General features: G+C 39.3%; 1 protein-coding gene across 1 annotated transcript; it reads left to right on the top strand.

Moving 5' to 3' along the window:
- On the top strand, positions 1–21,680 carry wapla (WAPL cohesin release factor a). The gene is made up of 20 exons (XM_059359335.1): positions 1–274; positions 937–1,350; positions 1,515–2,244; positions 3,031–3,338; positions 3,525–3,655; positions 6,135–6,227; positions 6,840–7,001; positions 7,713–7,849; positions 8,763–8,874; positions 10,053–10,283; positions 11,416–11,527; positions 11,672–11,769; positions 12,050–12,126; positions 14,036–14,211; positions 14,926–15,041; positions 15,164–15,394; positions 16,169–16,385; positions 18,362–18,450; positions 18,536–18,631; positions 19,787–21,680. Exons 2-20 carry the CDS (start codon positions 963–965, stop codon positions 19,850–19,852), a joined length of 3,570 nt encoding a protein of 1,189 aa, XP_059215318.1. The 5' UTR covers positions 1–274; positions 937–962; the 3' UTR covers positions 19,853–21,680.
- Positions 21,681–21,977: the final 297 nt, after the last annotated feature.

The raw sequence follows: 21,977 nt of genomic DNA, 5'->3' as shown, positions 1-21,977 counted from the left end.
ATATTTTAATGGCCGTCAGCAGCACTACAAAATGCAAAAAGTGCGGATTATCCACTATATTTAGACTGTACTAGCGACGGCTCCGTGTGGGTCGCCTTTTTTTGCTAACGAGCATTACTCTCGGGACATATTGACGCTGGAGGTGTGTTTCTAGTGTTGTTTCTACTGCGATAAACGGACTTTACTCGTTTGATTTGTGTGTGTGGGAGCTCAGGCCTAGCCGGCTGGCTAAAAAACAAGCGGACGTTTAGCTGCTAGTCGCCGGAGTTGAAAGGTAACACTGTGTGCTGCTGTTCTTTTGTACTCACAGCCATTTTCAAACCTTAATCTATGTATGCAGATATGTGTGTTAAATAACTTGATCATATCTAAATGCAGCATTTCCAACATTTGATGCAGTCAAGTGTGAAATGTAAACAGGGACTAACGTTAGCATAGTTTAGCACTGTTGAAGCTAACGGCTAACTTTATAGTAACTTTACAAGCAGGCCTAGCTAGGGGCAACACACGTAGGTAAGTTAACTGTCCGGTCAGTGTGACGTTAGGATATGCATTTGAGTCAAAGTTTTACTAAAGTTATTCCAAGTCGTTGTAGCTTCTTATCGTATTGTACATATGCCGTACATATGCCGTCAATGTTATAAGCAAGCTTTGCTGTTTGAGCTAGCGAGCTAACGTTAACTAGCCATGCGAACTTGGTGTGTGTGCTATCAACCAATAGTTTACACCTAACTTACCATCTTAAGACAAGTTAATTAATCCAACTTTGCTAGTGTGAATGTGAATGTATGAATATTTTAAAACGTCACAATGCTGCATGTGGAGCGTTATATTTCCCGTCAGACGAACATTAGTCTAGCTGTGCGTTGGTTGACGTTTGCACGATTTACTCAACGCTAGAGTGACATGTTGAATGTTATCTGCTTCTCTTCGCAGGGAATATGTAACATAAAGCAACCGACATGACATCCAGATTCGGTAAAACATACAACCGCAAGGGAGGGGAGGCTAACTCGAAATTTGACGAGGTCTTCAACAATAAGAAGCCCACACTGACCACCAAATGGGGGGAGACCACCTACAAGGCTCAGTTGGGAGCCAAAAGGCCCATTTTGAAACCTGATGTTTCTGAGCTGTCCAAGAGGCCCAGGCTTGAGGACAGCGACAGTGACGAAGACCCATTTGGGTTTGACAGCGATGAGGAGTCCAAGACCGTTTCCTCTCACAGTGTGTCCCAGGCAGAAGTCAGTGAAGGGGCTGTGACAAAGACGACTGCAGTGCAGGGTGCTAGGGCAGCCACTGTTGTTACCCCGGCACAGGGCTCTGCAAGCTCAAAAGCCACAGTCACAAGTAAGTAATCAATGCATAAATTGGACTAACATACCGAGCAATGCCACTGATTCTCCTGACAGTTAATTTACTTTGTGTAGCATACCTTTCTATTCTCTCAAACTGTGTAGTATCCTTTTTGTCAAAAAGACAACTGTTTACTGTATTTTCTTCTCCATCCACAGCCAAGCAAGCATCTGAAGAGAGGGTTCTTAAAAATAACCAGTCCTGGTACAAAAGTGCACCAGATAGCAACCAAAAGCCTGCATGCAATGTCTCATTGTCAAACACAGTCCCCTCTGCTGATCAGAACTTCTCAGCGCCCCAGAGGCCCATCTCCTCCTCCTCTACTAATACAGTCACCTCTATCAAACTGTCCACTTATGCACCAGGTGGTAGCAGAGACTTTCAAACCTCTTCCTCTTATGATGAACTGCCATTGGAAGAAAATAAAAGGGCTGAGCTGGAGCCTCCCGCTGACCCTCAACCAGAACCAGTGGACAACATCCCCCCTTCCCCATTTACTCTGAGGCCCTCAAACTGCAAAAAATACCAGCGACCCACCAAGCCTAACAAAACATCCTCTGAACCTGCTGAAAATGACAGCAACAAGTCCACTGAAAAAGAGAGTGCCCAAGATAAACCCAACAGTGTCCTTTCTGCCAGTGCAAGTAGTACTGCTGCCAATGCTAAAACAGCAACCAAAACGGCAGCCAAGCCCCCAGGCAGGGGTGGTGGGAGGGTACGGGACTACACGGTTCTGCACCCTTCCTGTCTGTCAGTGTGCAATGTAACCATCCAGGACTCAACTGAGCGGAGCATTGATGAAATGGTCACCCCAGCTACCCCTGCTGACCTTGGTGATGCAGGCCAGATGAAGAAGAAGTCAGATGCTCCACCACCCAAACCTACCAGGTAATTCACTTAAGTATTTGTGCATACTTTGTTGTGTTCAAAATCCTTTTAAAAAATGGTAATCACTCTATCTTTCTTAATTATTGGGATGGCTAATACGGACAGAATTTGTATCTCAACATTTTAGTTAATTAGTTTGTGATATTCATCAGCTCTCGTTAATTTAATTATAAGTTGTTGCTTCATGAACATTTTCAGGAAAGTTTTCTTTGTGAGGTGGATCAGTTAATTAGTGAACAATAGTGATGAATAGAACTAATTAAGGCTGCCACAATATCAAATATGTAAAGCAAATCTACAGAACTTTTACCTGGTAACAAAACACTCAATTTAATATTGATGGATTTTTATAGGGTCTACAAAAGCCAACTGGTGCTCATGGAAACTGTTTTGTCTACAGGTGCTGGCAAACCCAACACAAATGTTCCTTGTAACTTCTTTTAACTTTAATACCAGTATAAACTACATAACAATACTGGATACATCTCATTGTAGATATGTTTTTTTTAATAGTTTCTGTATTTTCGATACTATTTAATGTATAATTAATGGAGATTGTGTCATTTTAAGGAAGTGCTATCAAAGTATGAATCGTTTTGACAACCTTTGTCTTTGTTCTCAACTGCTGACCAACTTTAAGAGGTTATGGGGTACTTGTTTTCCTTTTGTTTAACTTCAATGGGTGATTTTTTGTTTTGCTTGTCCTGTTCTAGTTCCCTGCTCTTCTCCACATTCCCAGTAAAAATACAAAAACAAGCATGACAATAATTATCCTCATGTTCCCAGGTTCAGACCCACCCAGACAAAAACCAAGAAGACCAAGACTGAGACAAAGCTGGAGTTTTTTGGCTTTGAGGACAAAGAAGATCATGGGGATGAGGAGAGTCCAGAAGGTGGCATGGCCGGAAAGAGTAGCTACAAAATCAAGTATTTTGGCTTTGACGACCTCAGCGAGAGTGACAGCGATGAAGAGAGCCCTAAGGCCAAAGACAAGAAGGCCAAGAAGGCAGCTGCAGCCTTAGCTGCTCTGAGCTCCAGTGTGGATAGCCCTCATACCAGTGACTCTCAGGACAGCCAGGCCAGCAGCAATACAGGTGAGCTTAGCTATAATTTATAAAGCAATAAATAAACTGGTATCTTGATGTTTTCATCCAGAAAAAATATCTTTCAAAACATCCACTTTTTCCCCCAAACTTAAACAAATGCTAAACCATGTAAGTCCAACCCACTCACACATTGGCGTTTTAGTCTCCCCATCAACAATCTGGTCTACCCAACAGATGCTTTTGACTTCTCTGATGACTCAAGTCCTGGCGGCACTGAGGGGCAGAAAGGACGCTCAGGGAAGCCAAATGACAAATCCAAGGACATTGGCAGTGGACCCAAAAAGATCTTCAGTGGACCCAAAAAGGTATATCGGCATGCAAGAAATATGTTTTACACTGCCTGCTTTTACTCAAAAGAAACTTTGTCATCTCACCTGTCTTTGTGACCTACCTCCTGGCCAGTGTTCATCTCAGGTCTGATACTGCTTTGCTTCGAAAAGGCATTTTCCTAATGGTATTGATGTTTTAATTACATTTACGTAACAGAATACCCAGCCTGTCTAAATATGGACTGAGATAATGTGAGAGGGCAAAGCATTAGAGAAAAATTGAGCAAGGGGCTGGAAAACAAGTGAAAACAAAAATGTATTTAGTTGTGTGTGTGTACATCTATCTATCTATATATATATATATATATATATATCTATCTCTATATCTCTATCTATATATATATATATATATATATATATATATATATATATAAAATCTCTAAAGTCTCCTGCGCGGGAGCACTTTGGCTTCCTGGTGAAGTATTATGACGGATAAAGACTTGTGGATAAAACAAGGGCAGTGTGCTGACATTGTTTAAGAGAGATTGGGTACATTTCTGGAAACACAACGAACATGCTAACGCACCTGAAATGGCACCACCCGAGTGTAAACATCACCGCGACAAGAAAAACCTCGACCTTAGTTCAAATGCAGCTGACTTTGGCATTCAGGCAGCCTCTCCCTGGCCATTCAGATCGGGCCAAAGCAATTACGACTGCCATCGTCATTTTTATTGCAGAGGATCTCAGACCATACGCTGTCTTAAACACTAAAGGTGATTGAGCCCCGCTATGAAGTACCCTCGTGTCCGCACTTAAGCCAAAAAATAATTCCGGACCTGTATGAGCAAGCTAAATCTATTGTTATCCAGGACTTGTCAGAGGCATGTGCAGTAGCACTCACGACATCCAGAGCTAACGAGAGCTACATAAGCGTGACTGCACATAACGTCACCCCTGAGTGGAACATGGTGAGCCATGTTCTGCAAACTCGGTCGATGTATGAACAGCACACCAGCGCAAACCTGGCAGAGGGACTTAAAGTGTTGGAGTGGAAATTGGAGAGGCAAAATATATTTGTTGGTTATTATTCATAAACACGCAAATAAACAACACGCAAATTTAGGTTTTGGTACCTCAAAACCGAGGTACGTATCGAACCGTGATTTGTGTGTGTGTGTCTGTGTGTGTAGGGAATTCGGTCGGTACCTAATAAAAGTACCGAATTTGGTACCCATCCCTACACCTAAATGGGTTAAATGTGTGTTCAGTAACATGCACCCTATGTGGTTTTCCAGTTTTAAGGGGGTTTGAATATCAAGCCTAGGTCATGTTCACATTTATCTGAACTATTCAGCTTTGATATGTGGCATTTTGTGCCCACATTTGCTCTACTTATCTAGATCATGTTTTCCATTGGCTTTGGGTTATTTGTGGTCTGTCTTCCTAATCCTTTGTTTTACTGTTTCTACATCCTTGACAAAACTCCACACTCCGTTTTGTCTTTGCAGTATACAACTAAGTCACACAATGTGTCATTTTCAGGAATTGCTTTTTGCTGCTTTGGGACTGTTGTGCTCCACACTGAGGCTGCTGCTGTCTTAGTCTATCATCATGATTGCAGCATGCAATATTTATGTGTTCTGTTGTGATAATTCACAACAATAACTTAAGATTTGTGCTAGAATGGTTTATGGAGATTAACACGGAAGTGTTTCTACATAGTCTTTGTTCATGTCAGTGTTGTATGTAGACTTTGTAATGTATATTAATATATATTTTCAAATGAGATATAGGATAAGACAATACTGTTATCAATATAGTTTTTTCCGTAAAACCTGTTGCAATGTTTCATCTTTCCTCTCTTACACTCTGCACAGCCCTTCTCACTCACAAGTTCTCCTGCAACATAGAGGGAGGCACAGTGTCGACATTTGCCTACATTTTTATTGTTCTTTGCAGAGCTGTGTTTTTTTTCTAAGCAGGAGAGAAAAAAAATGGAATTATACCAGATCACAAATCCTACAAATTGCCTACAAGTATCCCTGTACACAGGCAGTAATAGTAGTTACATTATGTCCTCAATAGCTGGCTGGATCAAATTCTCTCCACTCCAGGGTTCTGTCTGGATTTAGTGGGACATTTTAATAAGCTTCCTAAAACACCTCAAGGTTTTTTCCTGCCTTAGAGTCTGCATCGCAAGGAAGCTAATAATGACCTTTTTATATATATATATATATATATATATATATATATATATATATATATATATATAAATTTATAATTAGTGTGTGTGTTTTTACCACCATTCCAAGAAATACTAAGATATGATTTTTGATCCAAATTACCCAGCTTCAGTTCATGTATGAGTGGCAATTGTTTTAGGTGTGTGAAGATTTTTGCAATGCTGGCAGCTATCCATCAGTAAAATTAATGAACGCACCAACATATCAGTAGTTATGCTTAGTCTCCGTTTAGATAACTAACCATTTCTTAAATTCTTACTCCCTTTCAGTCCCCTGCTAAAGCTGTGTACAATGCTCGGCACTGGAACCAACCTGAGCCTGAAGAACCTGTGCCTCCACTTTCACGATCTCAAACTGCTCCGGTAAGATATCGCTCTCTTAGTAGTTATTGGTATTGTGTTTGGCTTAGTTGTGTGGGCTTTTAGTGCAATAAAGGCAACTGTCAGTGTGTGAAAAGGCTGAATTTGTGATGTTTAAAGTTATCATTTGAAATGTATGCATCCATTTCACACACAGCAGGGAAATGGTATTATAGGCTATTATATTAAGAAAATGCTTATAACTAGGACCATTTCTTTATAGGATTCCCAGTTCCTTACTGTCCACAACCCAGGACATTGTTTATCGGTCTTGTTGTAGTCAACAGTTATGTTTAATTGCTCTAATTAGTCTCCTTCTGCTCGCAATGTTATTTTCCTAGACAAGTGAACCTGGGTTATTTGTATATTCTGTGTTAAATTCCCCCCATGGAAATTAATGTTTGTTCAGAGACAAGCTAATCAGAGTGTGGCAACTGGGATTTAAAAGTAGTTTTTAACTTTGCACTACCTCATTTGACATCTGTTAACAACACTTATTAAAGACTTGTGTGCTTAACAGACTATTCAGCCGTGGTAAATCTTGCGGACACGTTGTTAAGCAGATTTTGTTACTTTGGTATGAGCCCCATTTCTCCGGCTCTTTTCTTCCTCCAGGCCATTTTATCGAGCAGCAGCAAGGACAGCAACTCCCATAAAGATGATGGCTTGTTCAAAGCCCCTCCACCGCCGCCCAAAGTCATTAAGTCAGAGACCATCCCCACACGACTCAACCAGGATATTGTCACTGCACTCAAATGCAGGAAGGAGCACAAGGAGGTGAGTCCGGAGCACACAGATGTTTTTAGACGTCTGCTGAGAAATGGGGGATGGGAGGCTCTTTCTTTTGCAGCTTGATGCTTATTTGTGTTCTGTTTGTACTACATTTTTTGAATGCAGTTATGAGTTGAATCTCTCTCTCTCATAAACGGCCAACTGTATTTACCCATTTGATGCAGGTTATACAGTACAGGGAATGAGATTTAATGCATATCAAGCTCAGTTCTTTCTTTATTTCAACACCTTTGTGGATTGGATGTAGCAAAGAGGACTGTAGCTGTTAATTTGAACCACCCTACAGTTTGTGTCATTTACAGATGGGCCTTCCAGCCCCAGATCAGACTGTAAGTCACTGATCCCCTGAGGTAAAATGGCTTCAGCTAAGCTGTCACTACAAACGGGTGTCATCTTAAATCCGGGGTTTCCCTTCCTGTGTCATGCTGAGTGCGCAAACCGCATGACTCTTGATACTGGCAAACATACAGAGTCAACTGCGGCTCAGGCCTTGACTTCGCATGCTGAGCTTATATTGATGAGAGGTATTAGCACAGTCAGCTATGGCTGGTAATGGAACCAATGGAGAGGACTTTAACAATGGGAGCAAATCGCTTACTGTGTTTGTGTATGTGTGTTTGTGTGAGTTAATTGTGACTCTGGACAGATACACTGCTTCCCAATTAGCTGTAATTAACCCCATTCCCCTTCCACCAGCTGTACACGGTGGTGCAGCATGTGAAGCACTTCAATGACGTGGTGGAGTTCGGAGAGAATCAAGAGTTCACAGATGACTTTGAGTACTTGGAGACGGGGCTGAAGAGCAGTCAGCCACTCAACACAAGATGCCTTAGGTAAGTGTAATTTGTGCCGTTCTACATAGGAGCACTTTGATGCTCTTTCTGCTCTGACATGAATTTTATTCTAGAGGAATGCTGATGGTACTGATTTGTATGAGTGCCAAGTACCTCAGTAGGTTGATTGAATGGTATAAGCACCTGTCACTAACATTTGTTTATGTCACGTCATATTAGCCCAGCCTATTTATAAAGCAATTACAAGAACAGCTGCTTTAGTTGATCATAGCTTTGAAATTTGATCCCTAATAAAATAAAACAAATATAATGATAGCAACAGGAGGTAGTCATACTAGGTTGATGTTTAAAGAGACTGCAGAGAATATAAACAGTTTTTTCCCCCTAATGTCTTGTCACATGCAGTATGCTAACTGTAACAGCTTTTGTACTTTTTTGTGTACGACTCATCCAATTCTAGCATTTTTTTGTGATTTTTATTTTATTGAAGCAAACTTTTTTAAAAATACATACAACAATAATGAGCCCTATTGAGGCGGTATGTGTACCTATATTTTCTTTCCGGTCTGCCCTGTTTTTGTTTATGCGTCTCACTTTTCTTTCCACCATCTGGTGGGGTAATATGTTGAGATAAAGCTCCTATTTTTCTGTAGTCTGATAAAGCACAAATCCATTCTGCTGTGAAAATGAAATCCACTCAGGAGAGACAACCTTGACTTAGAAAAAACTGCATGGACTCTTCTTCTTAAATCACATGCCGAGTGAGGAAGGTGAAAAGAGGGAGTAGAAACACAAAACGGAGCATGTTGGGGGTAGAAAATACAAATTGTAGTACTGATTTGGAAGCAGGCTGTGCTACATTCAGTCATTCATTTTAGTCTTATGACTAATAAATAGTTGACCCAGAATTTCTGTAATCGTTCTTTCCTCTGCCTTTCTTCCTCTGCTGCAGTATAATCAGCCTGGCCACGCGGTGTGCCATGCCCAGTTTCAGGATGCACCTGCGAGCCAGAGGGAAAGTGGCACAGGTCTTCAAAATGCTCAGTGATGCTCCACAACACCCGGTCAGTAAAATGGTTTTGTCTCCTGCTTCTTCAATTCAATTCCCTCATTATTATTTTTTTTTACAGCATGAATAAAATGGTTAAATATTTGCCACTTTTTAGTGCTTTTGTTGTTCACATTGTCCTTGACGGAAATGTATTTTCTTATGGTTCGGTTCTAAAGCTTTGAATCAGGGTATTTTATGGGTGTCTGAACTAGAGATGTCACAATATCAGAAATGTAGTAATTGATACCGATACCAGGAAAATGACTGCTTTTTGACGTATAATGGCACTGTTTATATGATGGTTTTTGCCAATTTATTATTAATCCCTAATGATCCACTTTGAACGCAAACTTCATTGACAACTCTTACTGTTTAAGTCTTCTGACAACTCAAAAAGATAAAGAACACAAACACTTGGCTTGATTGGAGCAGCATGTACACCTATAATGTTTTGCGAATGTTTGCATAGACTTGGTACTAAAGCATCAGTTCTTGTAACATCCCGAGTTTGAACCATGAACTTTAGCAGGTACACTTAGCTAATGAGTAACCCAAAAGCAAATAAATGCAGATAGATGCCACACTTACTCCAGTAAGGGAAATAATCCACATTATTTGTAATGTAAGGAAAAGATTAGTTTTCAAAAACAAATGCCCACGTTTTTCAATGCATTAATGGTCTTTGGCTTGATGTTTTTCTGACAAGACATGCATACCTGCGGTATTAGTCCCTACTGGCATCTGTGTTGCTAAATTGTCTTAAGCTTTTAGTAGTTAACAGTGATCTGCAGTGTGATTAGCATGTTACAGAGCAGCTTTAAGTACACTAAATCTAAGGAGGCTCATGTTTGTTTTGGGCTCAGCAGTATTTGCTAATGAAGAGGATGTTTAAGGCATAATTTATTTTTTTATTATCATATTGAAGCATTTTCGGTTTTCTGAACAGTTTCAGTTATCCTTGAAGTGTATCCCTTTCTTAGTGTAGTAATTCTAGTGAGAACATCCCTTGGTTGCATTGGTGCATACACAACTGTTTGCCCTCTCAGAGACTGCTGTAGTGATAGTGGGCAGGCAGTCAGATGTTTCCAGCAGGTTCACTGAGTTGACCACCATGTCTCAACTCTGTATTCCCTGCACTGTCTGCACCACTTGCACCACTTTTCTAATATCTTTTCTATGTCATTCTATCAGAACCTTGGTCTGTGCACGGCTTCCCTGATGTACATTCTGAGTCGGGATCGTCTTAACATGGATTTGGACAGGGCCTGTCTGGAGCTTATGATCAAGCTGCTGGAACTGGACCAGGACTACTCAGCCCACCAGGATCAGCTCACTGCAAAGGAGGTGGAAAAGGTCAAGGAGAAGATCAGGAAGCTGTGTGAGACTGTGCACAACAAGCACCTTGACTTGGAAAACATCACGGTGGGTTGTGTCTTTAAATAATGGAATAGAACATATAACAGTAGAGCATCTCCTCTGGATGAACCTCAGTTCAAACAACTAACTATTTCTTTAACAAGCAAAACTTTGTAAATAGTTTAGTAGTTTCATTAGAAACGTTTTTAGTAAAAGGCTCATTTTTCAAATTGAGCATGAAATGTTAATGTCATCTAATTTTGTTTTAATGTAGCACACTCTCTCTTACTCCCCTTGTTCCTCTAAAAAATGACTAAGCACCTGTTTGTTGAAAATAGACTGTGTAATCTCTAAAGAATGGTTGCATGTAGACCTGCTCATCATAGTGACTGTGATCCTTGAACATCACAGTTTTAATATATGAAAGTTCAGAATAACAGGTGTTCCCATTAGGATTACTCTGAACTTCACTGATGTTTCTACAGTCAAAAATTAATTGATCCAATGAATGCATTAATGTTTTTGTGTGGCCCTGTTATTTAAAAGTGATGATAATTAAACGGACATTTTGTAATGCAGGTATCCATGCCAATATTATTAAATAATTATTCAAATGTACTCATGTTCTCATTACAATGACAGATTTAAGGTTTGTCCAGTGGGCAAAAAGGTTTCATGCCAAAAGGTGATCAATATTGAGATCATAAAAATTTATTTTATTTATTTATTAATTTAATTTAATTTTTTCATTGACTTTATAATCATACATACATTCAACAGAAAAATACTTTAGTCATCAGTGGATTCACTTGACTTTATTGAAAAACAAATCAGAAAATTTAAAAACTAAAATTAAAAAGCAGATGAAAAAACAAATACACATTTAAATAAGTAATATAAAAATAATTTATATAAATAAATTTGACAAAAAATAATTTGATATGTTCTTGTGCACTGCCACAACTTACTGAAAACCCTGATACACATATTTGCCATTTTGGGAAACTTAATTAAACAAATTCCTTAAAAATTCAGCAAGAACGGGCAATGCTGTAAAGGAAACTATGCAATGTCTTTATAATGCAAGACAAACTGAGAACATTATTGAGACATGGAACACGGCACAATAATCATTTTATCTCGGTTATGTTGTTTTAAACAATCATGGGAAGCCAAAACTGTTTTTTTCCTGTTGTAGACGGGCCACCTTGCCATGGAGACGTTACTCTCTCTAACCTCCAAGAGAGCCGGGGATTGGTTCAAAGAAGAACTGCGACTGCTGGGCGGTTTGGACCATATTGTAGACAAAGGTTGGTGTGTGGGATGCAAGTCTCTCTACTTGTGTATATGTTCAAAGATCTTCTTCCCAAGTTCAAATGTCATAGCTGTTAACTTTTCATGTGTTTGTCAGGATATGTTATAATCATGTAGCTTGTGTTTTTGTGTTGTCACAGTTAAAGAGTGTGTGCAGAACCTGAGCCAAGAGGATGACAAGGAGAACCTTGTGGCGTCTTTATGGGGGGCTGAGCGGTGTCTGAGAGTACTTGAAAGTGTAAGTACTGAAAACATCACAAAAAGTCATACACTAGTGACAAGGACAAGATTAATTAATATTGTGAGGTGGATGGTAACTTTTATTGTCAGCTTTAAAAAAGGCTTGGGTTAGAAAAACAATCAGTTTCTTATCAACTATCTCACATAACATCACTGATCAAAAGCCTGAACGAAACAAAAGGGTCTCCTGCCATTTTCTGTTTCTTGACTCCTTTTCAAGCCTTTCAATGTACTTTCCCCTGTATTGATTTTGTTTCTCTTTCATCTTCTGCCAACAGGTGACAGTGCAGAACCCAGAAAACCAGGGTTACTTGATTGCCTACAAAGACTCACAACTCATCGTCTCCTCTGCCAGGTGAGCACCAGATACAGCTTGGAGCTATTATTGACTGGACACAGAGACATACTGAGACACTGACTAATATAACAACAGTTCATTCAGTTTACCTTTGTACTTTTTGCAACACTGTTGTACCAATCATATGGAACAGTGTCTTCAGGCCAGTTCAGGGTCTTTTTTTTGTCTGTTCATGAAAACATCATCATCTTATTGAAGCAAAGGAATAATTAGTAAAGCACAGACTTACACTAATACACCACAACACAACTAGATCCTTGATTACCATAAGTGTTAGCAACAGAGCCAATAAATAAGTATCAGCAAATTTGGATTTGATGAAGCTTTGATGAATATATACAGTAGTGTTCAAAATAACAGCAGTCCAATGTGACTAACCAGATTAATCCAAGTTTTTAGTATATTTTTTATATCTACAGGGCAGACAAGGTACCAGTAGGTGCAGTAGATTCTCAGAAAACCAACAAGACCCAGCATTCATGATATGCACGCTCTTGCAGTTGGGCAATTAGTTGAAAGGTGTGTGATCAAAAAAAATAGCAGTGGCATTCAATCAGTGAGGTCATCAATTTTGTGAAAAAACAGGTGTGAATCAGGTGGCCTAAGAGGAGAAAACTTATTAAGAGGTGCAAACAATTATAGGCTGTTCAGCTAAAATGATCTCCAATGCTTTAAAATGGAGAGCAAAACCATCACGTGACACGTGGCAGAAAACGGAAGACAACCATCAAAATGGATGCAAGGATAAGCAGAATGGCAAAGGCTCAGCCAATGATCAGCTCCAGGATGATCAAAGACAGTCTGGAGTTACCTGTAAGAGCTGTGACAGTTAGAAGACGTCTGTGTGAAGCTAATCTATTTACAAGAATCCCCCGCAAAGTCCCTCTGTTAAAAAAAAAAGGCATGTGCAGAAGAGGTTATAATTTGCCAAAGAACACATCAACTGGCCTAAAGAGAAATTGAGGAACATTTTGTGGACTGATGAGAGTAAAATTGTTCTTTTTGGGTCCAAGGGCCGCAGACAGTTTGTGAGACGAGCCCCAAACTCTGAATTCAAACCACAGTACACAGTGAAGACAGTGAAGCATCATGATAAGGGCATGTTTCTCCTACTATGGTGTTGGACCTATTTATCGCATACCAGGGATCATGGATCAGTTTGCATATGTCAAAATACTTGAAGAGGTCATGTTGCCTTATGCTGAAGAGGACATGCCCTTGAAATGGGTGTTTCAACAAGACAGTGACCCCAAACACACTAGAAAACCAGCAAAATCTTGGTTCCAAACCAACAACATTGATGTTATGGAGTGGCCAGCCCAATCCCCGGACCTTAATCCAATTGAGAACTTGTGGGGTTACATCAAATATGCTGTTTCTGAAGCAAAACCAAGAAATGTAAATTGATTTGAAATGTAATTGTGGAATGTTGTTCGAGAATCTTGGAGTGGAATAACAGCTGAAAGGTGCCACAAGTTGGTTGACTCCATGCCACACAGATGTGAAGCAGTTATAAAAAACTGTGGTCATACAACTAAATATTAGTTTAGTGATTCACAGGATTGCTAAATCCTAGGAAACAAAATAGTTTGTACAAAATAGTTTTGAGATTGTAAAAGTCAACGTCAGACACTGCTACTTTTTTGAACACACCCCTTTCAACTAATTGCCCAATTGCACAGCCTTAAGAGCATGCATATCACAAATGTTGGTTTTCTGAGAATCTACTGCACCTATTGGTACCTTGTTTGCCATGTAGCTATACAAAATATACTAAAAACCTGGATTAATCTGGTTAGTCACATTGGACTGCTATTATTTTGAACACTACTGTATGTAATAACATGTACCTAATTTCTGCCATAGAACATTTCTCTCATCAGTTTGATTTTCTTACTTTGACCAGAGCTTTGCGGTACTGTGAGGACATGATTCAGCGATACAGCAGGGCGTTAAACAACAGCTCTCTGTCATCGTCGGGTGCAGCACTGCCCCACTGCAGCTTCAGTAACGTGGGCAAGGCTGTGGAGGACTGCATGAGGGCCATCATCGGAGTGCTGCTCAACCTTACCCACGACAATGGTACTCTCATTTACTGCTTTGAATTTTTTGCCTTTGCTTTTGTTTTGCCTTTGTTCTGTGGTTGTTGCTTTTATCCGGCATTTCTGGGTATTAAGAGCTGGGCAATGACTCAGCATCGTGGCTTATTGATTTTTGATGTGTTGCATAACAATGAAGCACAATTTATTGCATTACAGCAGTTTGATTATGTTTTACATGACATTGCATACTTTTTCAATAGTGATGTGTAGTATCAGATTTTGACTATATTCCTATTTATACTGCTGTAATGAGTGGGTTTGAAGCTTCAATTCTAAAGCAATGTTTGAATGCTGCACAAATTTTCATTTTGTACACAGTCTGTTTAAATGCAGTGTTTCTGCACAGTTGCAGATGTATAATGCTACTCTTATATTAGTATTGTACTCATTGGATTCCAGTGGTGGCTGTGTATGATTGTTTCTGACTCTGGATTCAAACATTTCCAATAACTCCAAATGTTATTTATTTATAAATCATTCAATTAAGTTGATTTAATAGAAAAAAGATCAACTCATTTAATCCGATGAGTCACTCTATTTAAATAAAGGATTTTGTTTGACAACAACATTTGGTTCAGCCATACTCATTTATGTGCTCATATAGACTTCAACTGTATCATTCAGCCTTCAGGTGCTTAACAGGGTATTGGCTAGTATGACCAGAGGTTAATAATGCTGATTATTTTATCTGCAGAGTGGGGAAGCACTAAGACAGGTGAGCAGGAACAGCTGACTGTAACTGCTCTGAATTGTGTGCTCCGAGTTCCACGCTACATCCCCCAGGAGCAGCGCTTCGATGTCCGAGTACTGGTAAGGCACTCTTGAACCAAAACACGGCACATAGTTGTTGAAAAGATATTCAACAAACCTGTGTATTTTTGTGCCCGTGTGTATCTATGTGTCTTATTTGTGCATTGTGTTTTGTACACCAGGGTCTGGGTCTACTAATTAACCTTGTGGAGTATAGCTCCAGAAACCGCCACTGTCTGGTGGACATGGAGTACATAGTCGACGACGCCTGTCTGGAAGACAGCCTGATGCAGCCTGCTGACCCAACACAATCCGACACAGCGCCAGCGTCAGCACCGCCAAGCACAGCTGAGACTCAGGGAGATGGGGCTGTCAAGCCCAAACCCTCCGGTGCCTTGGCTGCACTGGTGCAGGTAGGAATTGTGCCAAGATTCATTAATAAATATTTCAGCAGTCATTGTGGTCCGTCATGTCTTGGCTACAGTTTTTTTTTGTTGTCATGGTTTCTTTTTGAAATAAGGATGTGAGCAGAAACTGTTTGGGACCAGCAGTCATGAGAAAAAAAAAATCAATGTTTTTTCTGTTCAAAGAACACTTTGTATTGCATAAACAGGTTTGTCTCAGGGAGAGGGTTAATAGTTGAAACATTGCTCTAATACATTAATGATTATGGATTTGATATATATTGCTGTATCATTTCAATTTTCTGCAATCTTCGTTCCACACAAACTTAAGCTGTACCTTTGAGTGCATTTTAAGTAAAACTTGAAGTTGCAAATATTTGACAGCATGAACACAAAGTAATGAGCAAGTTTAAATCAATAATTTTTGGATTTGAATTTTAAGATAAAAATGTCATTTTATTACTGTTTTGCTTCATTATTGATATTACTTTAACCAAACTCCTCGTCCCTGCTTACTCATTAGTGCAACGTTTTCTGAAAGCCTGAAAGGGGCCTTTGAGAGTAAACTAGTGATTAATTTTAAAATTACATTCCACTGTCAAGTGAGTTTTTGGCATAGCCGGTTGCTTTCTAACCTCACCATGAAGGAGAATACCTTGGCTAACTGGTTTAATTGCCATCTCTTTATTCCCGTTTAAATTATTAAAAATCTACTGTTACTTGGCTCCAATTAAAAAGTTTGTGTTTAGAGGTCACATCTGTTTATTTCTCTCTAAATTGTAGCTCTTCCTGGAGAGGGAGCGCGCTGCCATCCTGGCTGAGGCAAAGACTGACGACCTCATCAGCGAGGCGCCCAAGCCGGCATTGGACCAAAGCGGAGAATGGCAGGAGACGTCAGGAGAGATCCAGTGGGTGGCAGCCGAAACCAACGACAGCCAAACTGAGAAGAAAGACAACGAGAAGAAAGAGGAGGAGGATGAAGAGCTGGATCTAAATAAAGGTAGACGTTTGTGCGTGTTTGAAGTTGTCTGTGTGCAGAGAAGCTGTTTTTAGCTCTGGCTAAAATCATAATCCAGATAAATGTGGTTAATGTTGCAGCAAAGATTATTGTGTGGCAACAACTTAATTATATTTTTGCTTCTCAGCTAATTACATTTAAGCATTTAGAGGCGGCAGGGTGGGGTTTCTTTCTTTCATAAAACTGCAGTATACTACTGGGTTACAAAGCCTCTAAAGAGGTTATACCCAATAGAACTGAAGCAATTTATTAATTGATCAATAAGTGATTACAAACTTAAATTAATTGAATTTCAGTCATTGTAAAATGTATGCAACATTAGGTACTTTTAGTTTCTGAGCTGATGTATTTCTACCATTTTCTGATATTGTAGAAAGCACTTGATGTATTGAAAAAGTAATTGGCAGATCAACATGCTAAGAATAAATGATTCATTGCAGCCCGAATACTCCCATTATTTCTCTGCAACTGAATCTTTTTTATGTTGTATAGAAAACAGCTCATATACTGCATTGATATGTTGTTCATGTGATTCAAAATGCAGCTACCGGCCCTTTAATTAGAACTAGATGTCGATCTCACATTACTCCTGTTCTTGCAGCTATGAATTTGCTTCCTGTAAAATTCAGAATAAACTACAAAATGCTGTTGATTTACATATAAGGTGCTGGATGACCTTGCTCCCAGTTACATTTCTGATCTCCCCATTTATCATCCGACTTCCTGACCACTATGATCCTCACATCTCTGCCTTTTATCCATTCCCTGCTCCAACTTCAAAGCGAAAGGGGGTCCTAGTGTCCTTTTCTAGTACCAACCCTCTCAGATTTGCTGAATTTTTGGAATGTTTTTAAGCATCTTCTAAAAACCATCTGTATAGGCAAGCCATTTTATAGTAAATTCTCTTCCCTGGGTTATTTTTTGGTTAATTTTAATTTGGTCTTTCCCTCATTGTGCTGTGTTTTTTATATTGCAGTGTATTTTTACTTAATTTATATTTCTCATGTGTTGCTTACTTTGCAGCTGTGTATTAGGGAGACCCAATACCAAGTCAATGCATAGCTTCTGAAAGCTCGAAAGTACTTGTTTTTCTACATTACCACTGATACAGTAGGGAACCAAGGATGCCGAGCGTCCCTCTACGCCACAGCGCACGGAGCTCCCCACTCACCCCCAGATAAAAGTTTGCCAAATGATTCGAGCTCTGCGTACCGTGACACGGAGAGAGACTGGCGCTTTCCTTTAATCCTGGCAGTACACCACGGGTGAATTTCAGCCCGCATGCACAGTTTTTCATAGTTGAAACAGAACAGCTAATATTGGAAGCAAGACCAACTAGTTAGCAGTCTGCCAAGTCTTCACTGCACCATTCTCTCTGCTCTGCACTGGAAGAAAGAAAAGAGAGAAACTGACAGAAAGCAGAGTAGAAGGGTGATTGAAGGTTCCACGAGCTCTGGTTGACCGCCAGAGTTGATTATTATTCAGGTATTTCATACCATCTCTCGTAGGAAGAATGAAATTTGTTTTGTTTTTGTGAAAACAAATTGGGTATTGAGAATCATGAAATTCACTGGTATTGGTACAGACTACTAAATTCAGGTATTGTGACATCCTTAGTGTTTTAAAAAGTGCTATATAAATTACTTCGAAGTTGAGAAATGTAAACATGTTTACTTTTTTGTTCCACTTAATGTGGCCACCAATAAGCAGAGTAAAACAATCAGGACTTATTGGCACTATAAGTGACTTTCCCTGAAGGTATTAGCCACAGTGCAGGCTGTTGAGTAACTGAGCAGTGAATTACAGCTACAGACAAAGTTCTTCTCACAGGGATGTTTCCAGCCAACATTTCTAGGCAGCAGTTTTTGTCTCGAGAGTTTTAAACCTTCTTCTCCAAAAGAGGCAGTGTATTACTATCTGTAATAGTGAATCTTGTGTCTCCCTTGTGTTTGCTGCAGCTCTGCAGCACGCGGGCAAGCATATGGAGGACAGTATTGTTGCCTCCTACACTGCTCTGCTGCTGGGCTGCCTTTGCCAGGGAAGCCAGGTGAGAGGATCAGACACATGCACAATATGATTTTAAGAATGTTTTTTGTGGTCGTTGCTCACCAATCTGAATCTGTCTCTCTCAGATAAATGTGACTACTGTGAGAGAGCATCTACCTAAAGGGGATTTCTCCATCATGACAGAAATGCTGAAGAAGTTCTTGAGTTTCATGAACCTCACTGTGAGTATGACTGTCAAGACAAACCTTCTGTTATCAGCGATACATGATGGTGCTTTCACAGTTTTGATACAAGACACAAGATATACACCATAAAACAGGATTCATACAAATGTTGAAAATACTTCATTTTAAACATTGTTTTCAAAGCTAGGAATATGCTAAAATGTTAATTTCCTCCTTCAGAAATGGTTGATTTTCAACATAATCTGTTGCTTTGTCTACACAATCACTCATGTGATAATAAAGACTTTGAGAGACCGGACATTTTTTGGTTTAGGTACCTTGACGGTTCTTTAATTTAATTTTACTCAAAAAAAACCTGTACAAACCATGTTACAACTGAACCATGGTGTTATACTTGAATTGATTTCCTTCTTAAGGATGAGTCATCACTTTCACAGAGGTATCTTTTAAAAAAAAACGCCTAAAAATACTGATGCAATCATAGCTCCAGGCAAATTGTATTGAAGTTTCAAAAGCCTAGATCAAATACACATTTCTGAAGACCAGCTTTCTACATCTCCTTTTAGTTTAAAATACAATAAAGTTTTTGCTCTCCTTTTCTGCACCTTCTTACAGCTCCTTTTGAGAAAACATTAGAAATTGGATGAAAATGGAAGCTTTTATTTCGATTTATTTCCCCAAGGCAGAAATTGAAGAATGAATAATGTCTAAAATGGTTGTAAAAACCAATATGTGAAAAGGCTCTCTGATTGTCGCTCATTTAAAATATTTCTCAATCACTCCTTAGCAAGTCTAAAATCACTTGCACAGCCTCTAGTGGCACTTGGCTTCTACAAAGCTACTCTGGTGGTAATGTGCCATTATAATACGAAATGTGACCAATAAATTGTTATCAATGAAATGTGATTCTTGCGTTTCCGGGCAGTGTAATTCAAGTACTGGTATTAAGGATAATTTAAAAATAAGTCAAGCATTAATATTAAACTACAGTCACAGATGTGCGTCTTGCAGCAGCTTTGAAAGTGACTCATCCTGTCAGAGCTGAAGACTGGAACCATCTGTTTCATAAATATCGCCTTTTGAACTGAACTGAGGCTCAAAAATCCTCACTGTCTCTGCCTCAAGACCTCACAAATACAGTAGCACCCTCTCACTCTTTGTTTTTGTTTTTCATCTTCTGTCTTCACACAGTGTGCGATGGGCACCACGGGACAGAAGTCCATCTCGCGGGTCATCGACTACCTGGAGCACTGTTAACAGACAGCCAGACAGGGAATGCACATTAAAGGGATCCTAGGCTATTCTGCTGCTCCCTACCTGACAGGAGCCACAAGGGGTCATTGGAGACTCTGCAGCATTCCTTTGACTTCACCGGATCACCCAATGCTGTGATCATTCTGAACTGTTACCGATAAAGGCGTGTGAACACACAAATATAAAAGTTTCACTCCCTCTCTGGAGCACAGCCTGAACCAAAGCCCTGCGAGCTGACAGACATGCAAATTCCTTCAGTTCCACTCAACTAACGCCACATTCGGAGTCAGAAGATTCATCCTCAGGTTGCTGGGAATCAGGCAGAGGCTTGGCTAAACTTTCAAAATCCTGTGTGGAATGTCAAATGTGAAGATGGACTCAAAGCAGGCCTCTTCTTGAAACGTCCCACCAGGTTTGACAGTCCCAGGCCACTGAGGTGGAGTCTCCTGTCCCGCTGCCTGGTCTCTTAGCTGCAGTGTGAACCTCCGAATTAAATTTAATGGATCATTACATTTTAATCTCTACTCATCCACATCAAAGCCAAGGGTGAAATCATTGATTAGCATGAAAAACAATCATTTTTCATGGATGTTAGAATGATATCTCTGTAAACTCGTGTGGAATGATTTTGAATGCATACATCCATTTACCGAAATGTTTGCAGTTGGCTTGAATGTTAAAGAGAAGGAGAGTATTTTTAAATCTTTGGTTTTTATGTTCTCATTGTGCCCGTTAATTTTGTACACCGTGCAAGTTAGCAAGTCGCGGTGGTGTTCTTATCTGTTTTTAGATTTTTCTTTTTTCTGTTAGGGCATTTCTTTATCAACTGAATTCTGAATTTCTTTAAAGAAATGACACACAGACTCTGATAGGATGCCCTTTATTTGACTGATAATGACACTTGGAAATGACATGCTATTATGAATTTTGGATTCCTTTTCACCCATTATCAATTTGGTCATATTTTACTTTTTTTTTAGCTTATTTAAATTCCAGTTAATTCAAGAGTATGTAATTACAGTATGCATTGAAACTCACAGGTATAACAGATGTGATTAATTACTCAAATAATTGATGGTTGTGCTTCCTTTTGAATTTGTAATGAAGTTAATTTTTGAAAAAATGTATTTAATTTAATGCTTTCTCCTCCTTTTGTAAATGCAAAGTCTTTACCTAGTGAGATGCCATTTGTGTCTGAAGTTTCACATCATATTTCATTAGACTATATCCTATGTGACACAGCTCAGTGGCTGGACATAATTACATGTATGTGACAGATTTAGGTGAGTTATGGATTCAACTTAAAAATGCTAAATTTTAACAAACTTGCAGCATTTAATAAATTAGCTAATGTCTTTTTTTTTTAATTTTCCGTGTTAATGGATGTGGGGGGTTTCCTGATGGCGCCATGTTTCTGTGTGTCCAGCCACTTGTAGCTTCATGTTTTTACTCTCATTGTACCATGATGTGTCTGCATTTGACAACATTCATTAAGCTCCCATTTATTTATTCTTTTGTGGTGTCATTTTACCTGTAATGATGCACAAGAACCTTCGACTCGCCTCTGTCTTTGTACTGCTCACATGTACGATCACTGATTTGAATGACAGCCATACCTGTATAAGCAGATTAGTTTTATCTGGTTTCGTAGGGCTGCAGTGAACATGGTTGCAACTGTGTTTACTGTTAATTACTTTGCAAAATTCTGGTCTCGAATGGAATTTTAGAATGTAAATACTCCTGTACATAGAGGTTGATGGACATTTAAAAATGCTTAGACTACTTTTTTCCCTGAAGCTGATATTTTTATTTTATACAATATTTCTGAGTTGTCATTTGGAAAAACAAGTCGCAGGAAGAGGAAAAAAAATGTTTGTACCCGTTTCAAGGACATTGTCTTTGGTTACATGTAAATAGTTGTATCTCAAAAAGAAAAAAAAAACAGTTGCTACTTTCAGTAAACCCCCTATGTGTTTTTCTTCCTTGAATTGTTAAAACGGGAATGATTTCTTTCATTTCACAGACTTGTTGGTTGAACTTTTTTATGGGTTCAGTGGTATGGGAGGTGAACACTTTACACCTAACAGAAGTGATGTTAAGTCTCCTTTTGGTATTCCTGCATGTGTCA

Source organism: Centropristis striata, chromosome 20, assembly GCF_030273125.1.
Source record: "Centropristis striata isolate RG_2023a ecotype Rhode Island chromosome 20, C.striata_1.0, whole genome shotgun sequence".
Taxonomy (NCBI): Eukaryota; Metazoa; Chordata; class Actinopteri; order Perciformes; family Serranidae; genus Centropristis; species Centropristis striata.
The sequence above is the reverse complement of the archived record's forward strand: the minus strand, read 5'-3'. Positions and strand labels throughout refer to the sequence as shown.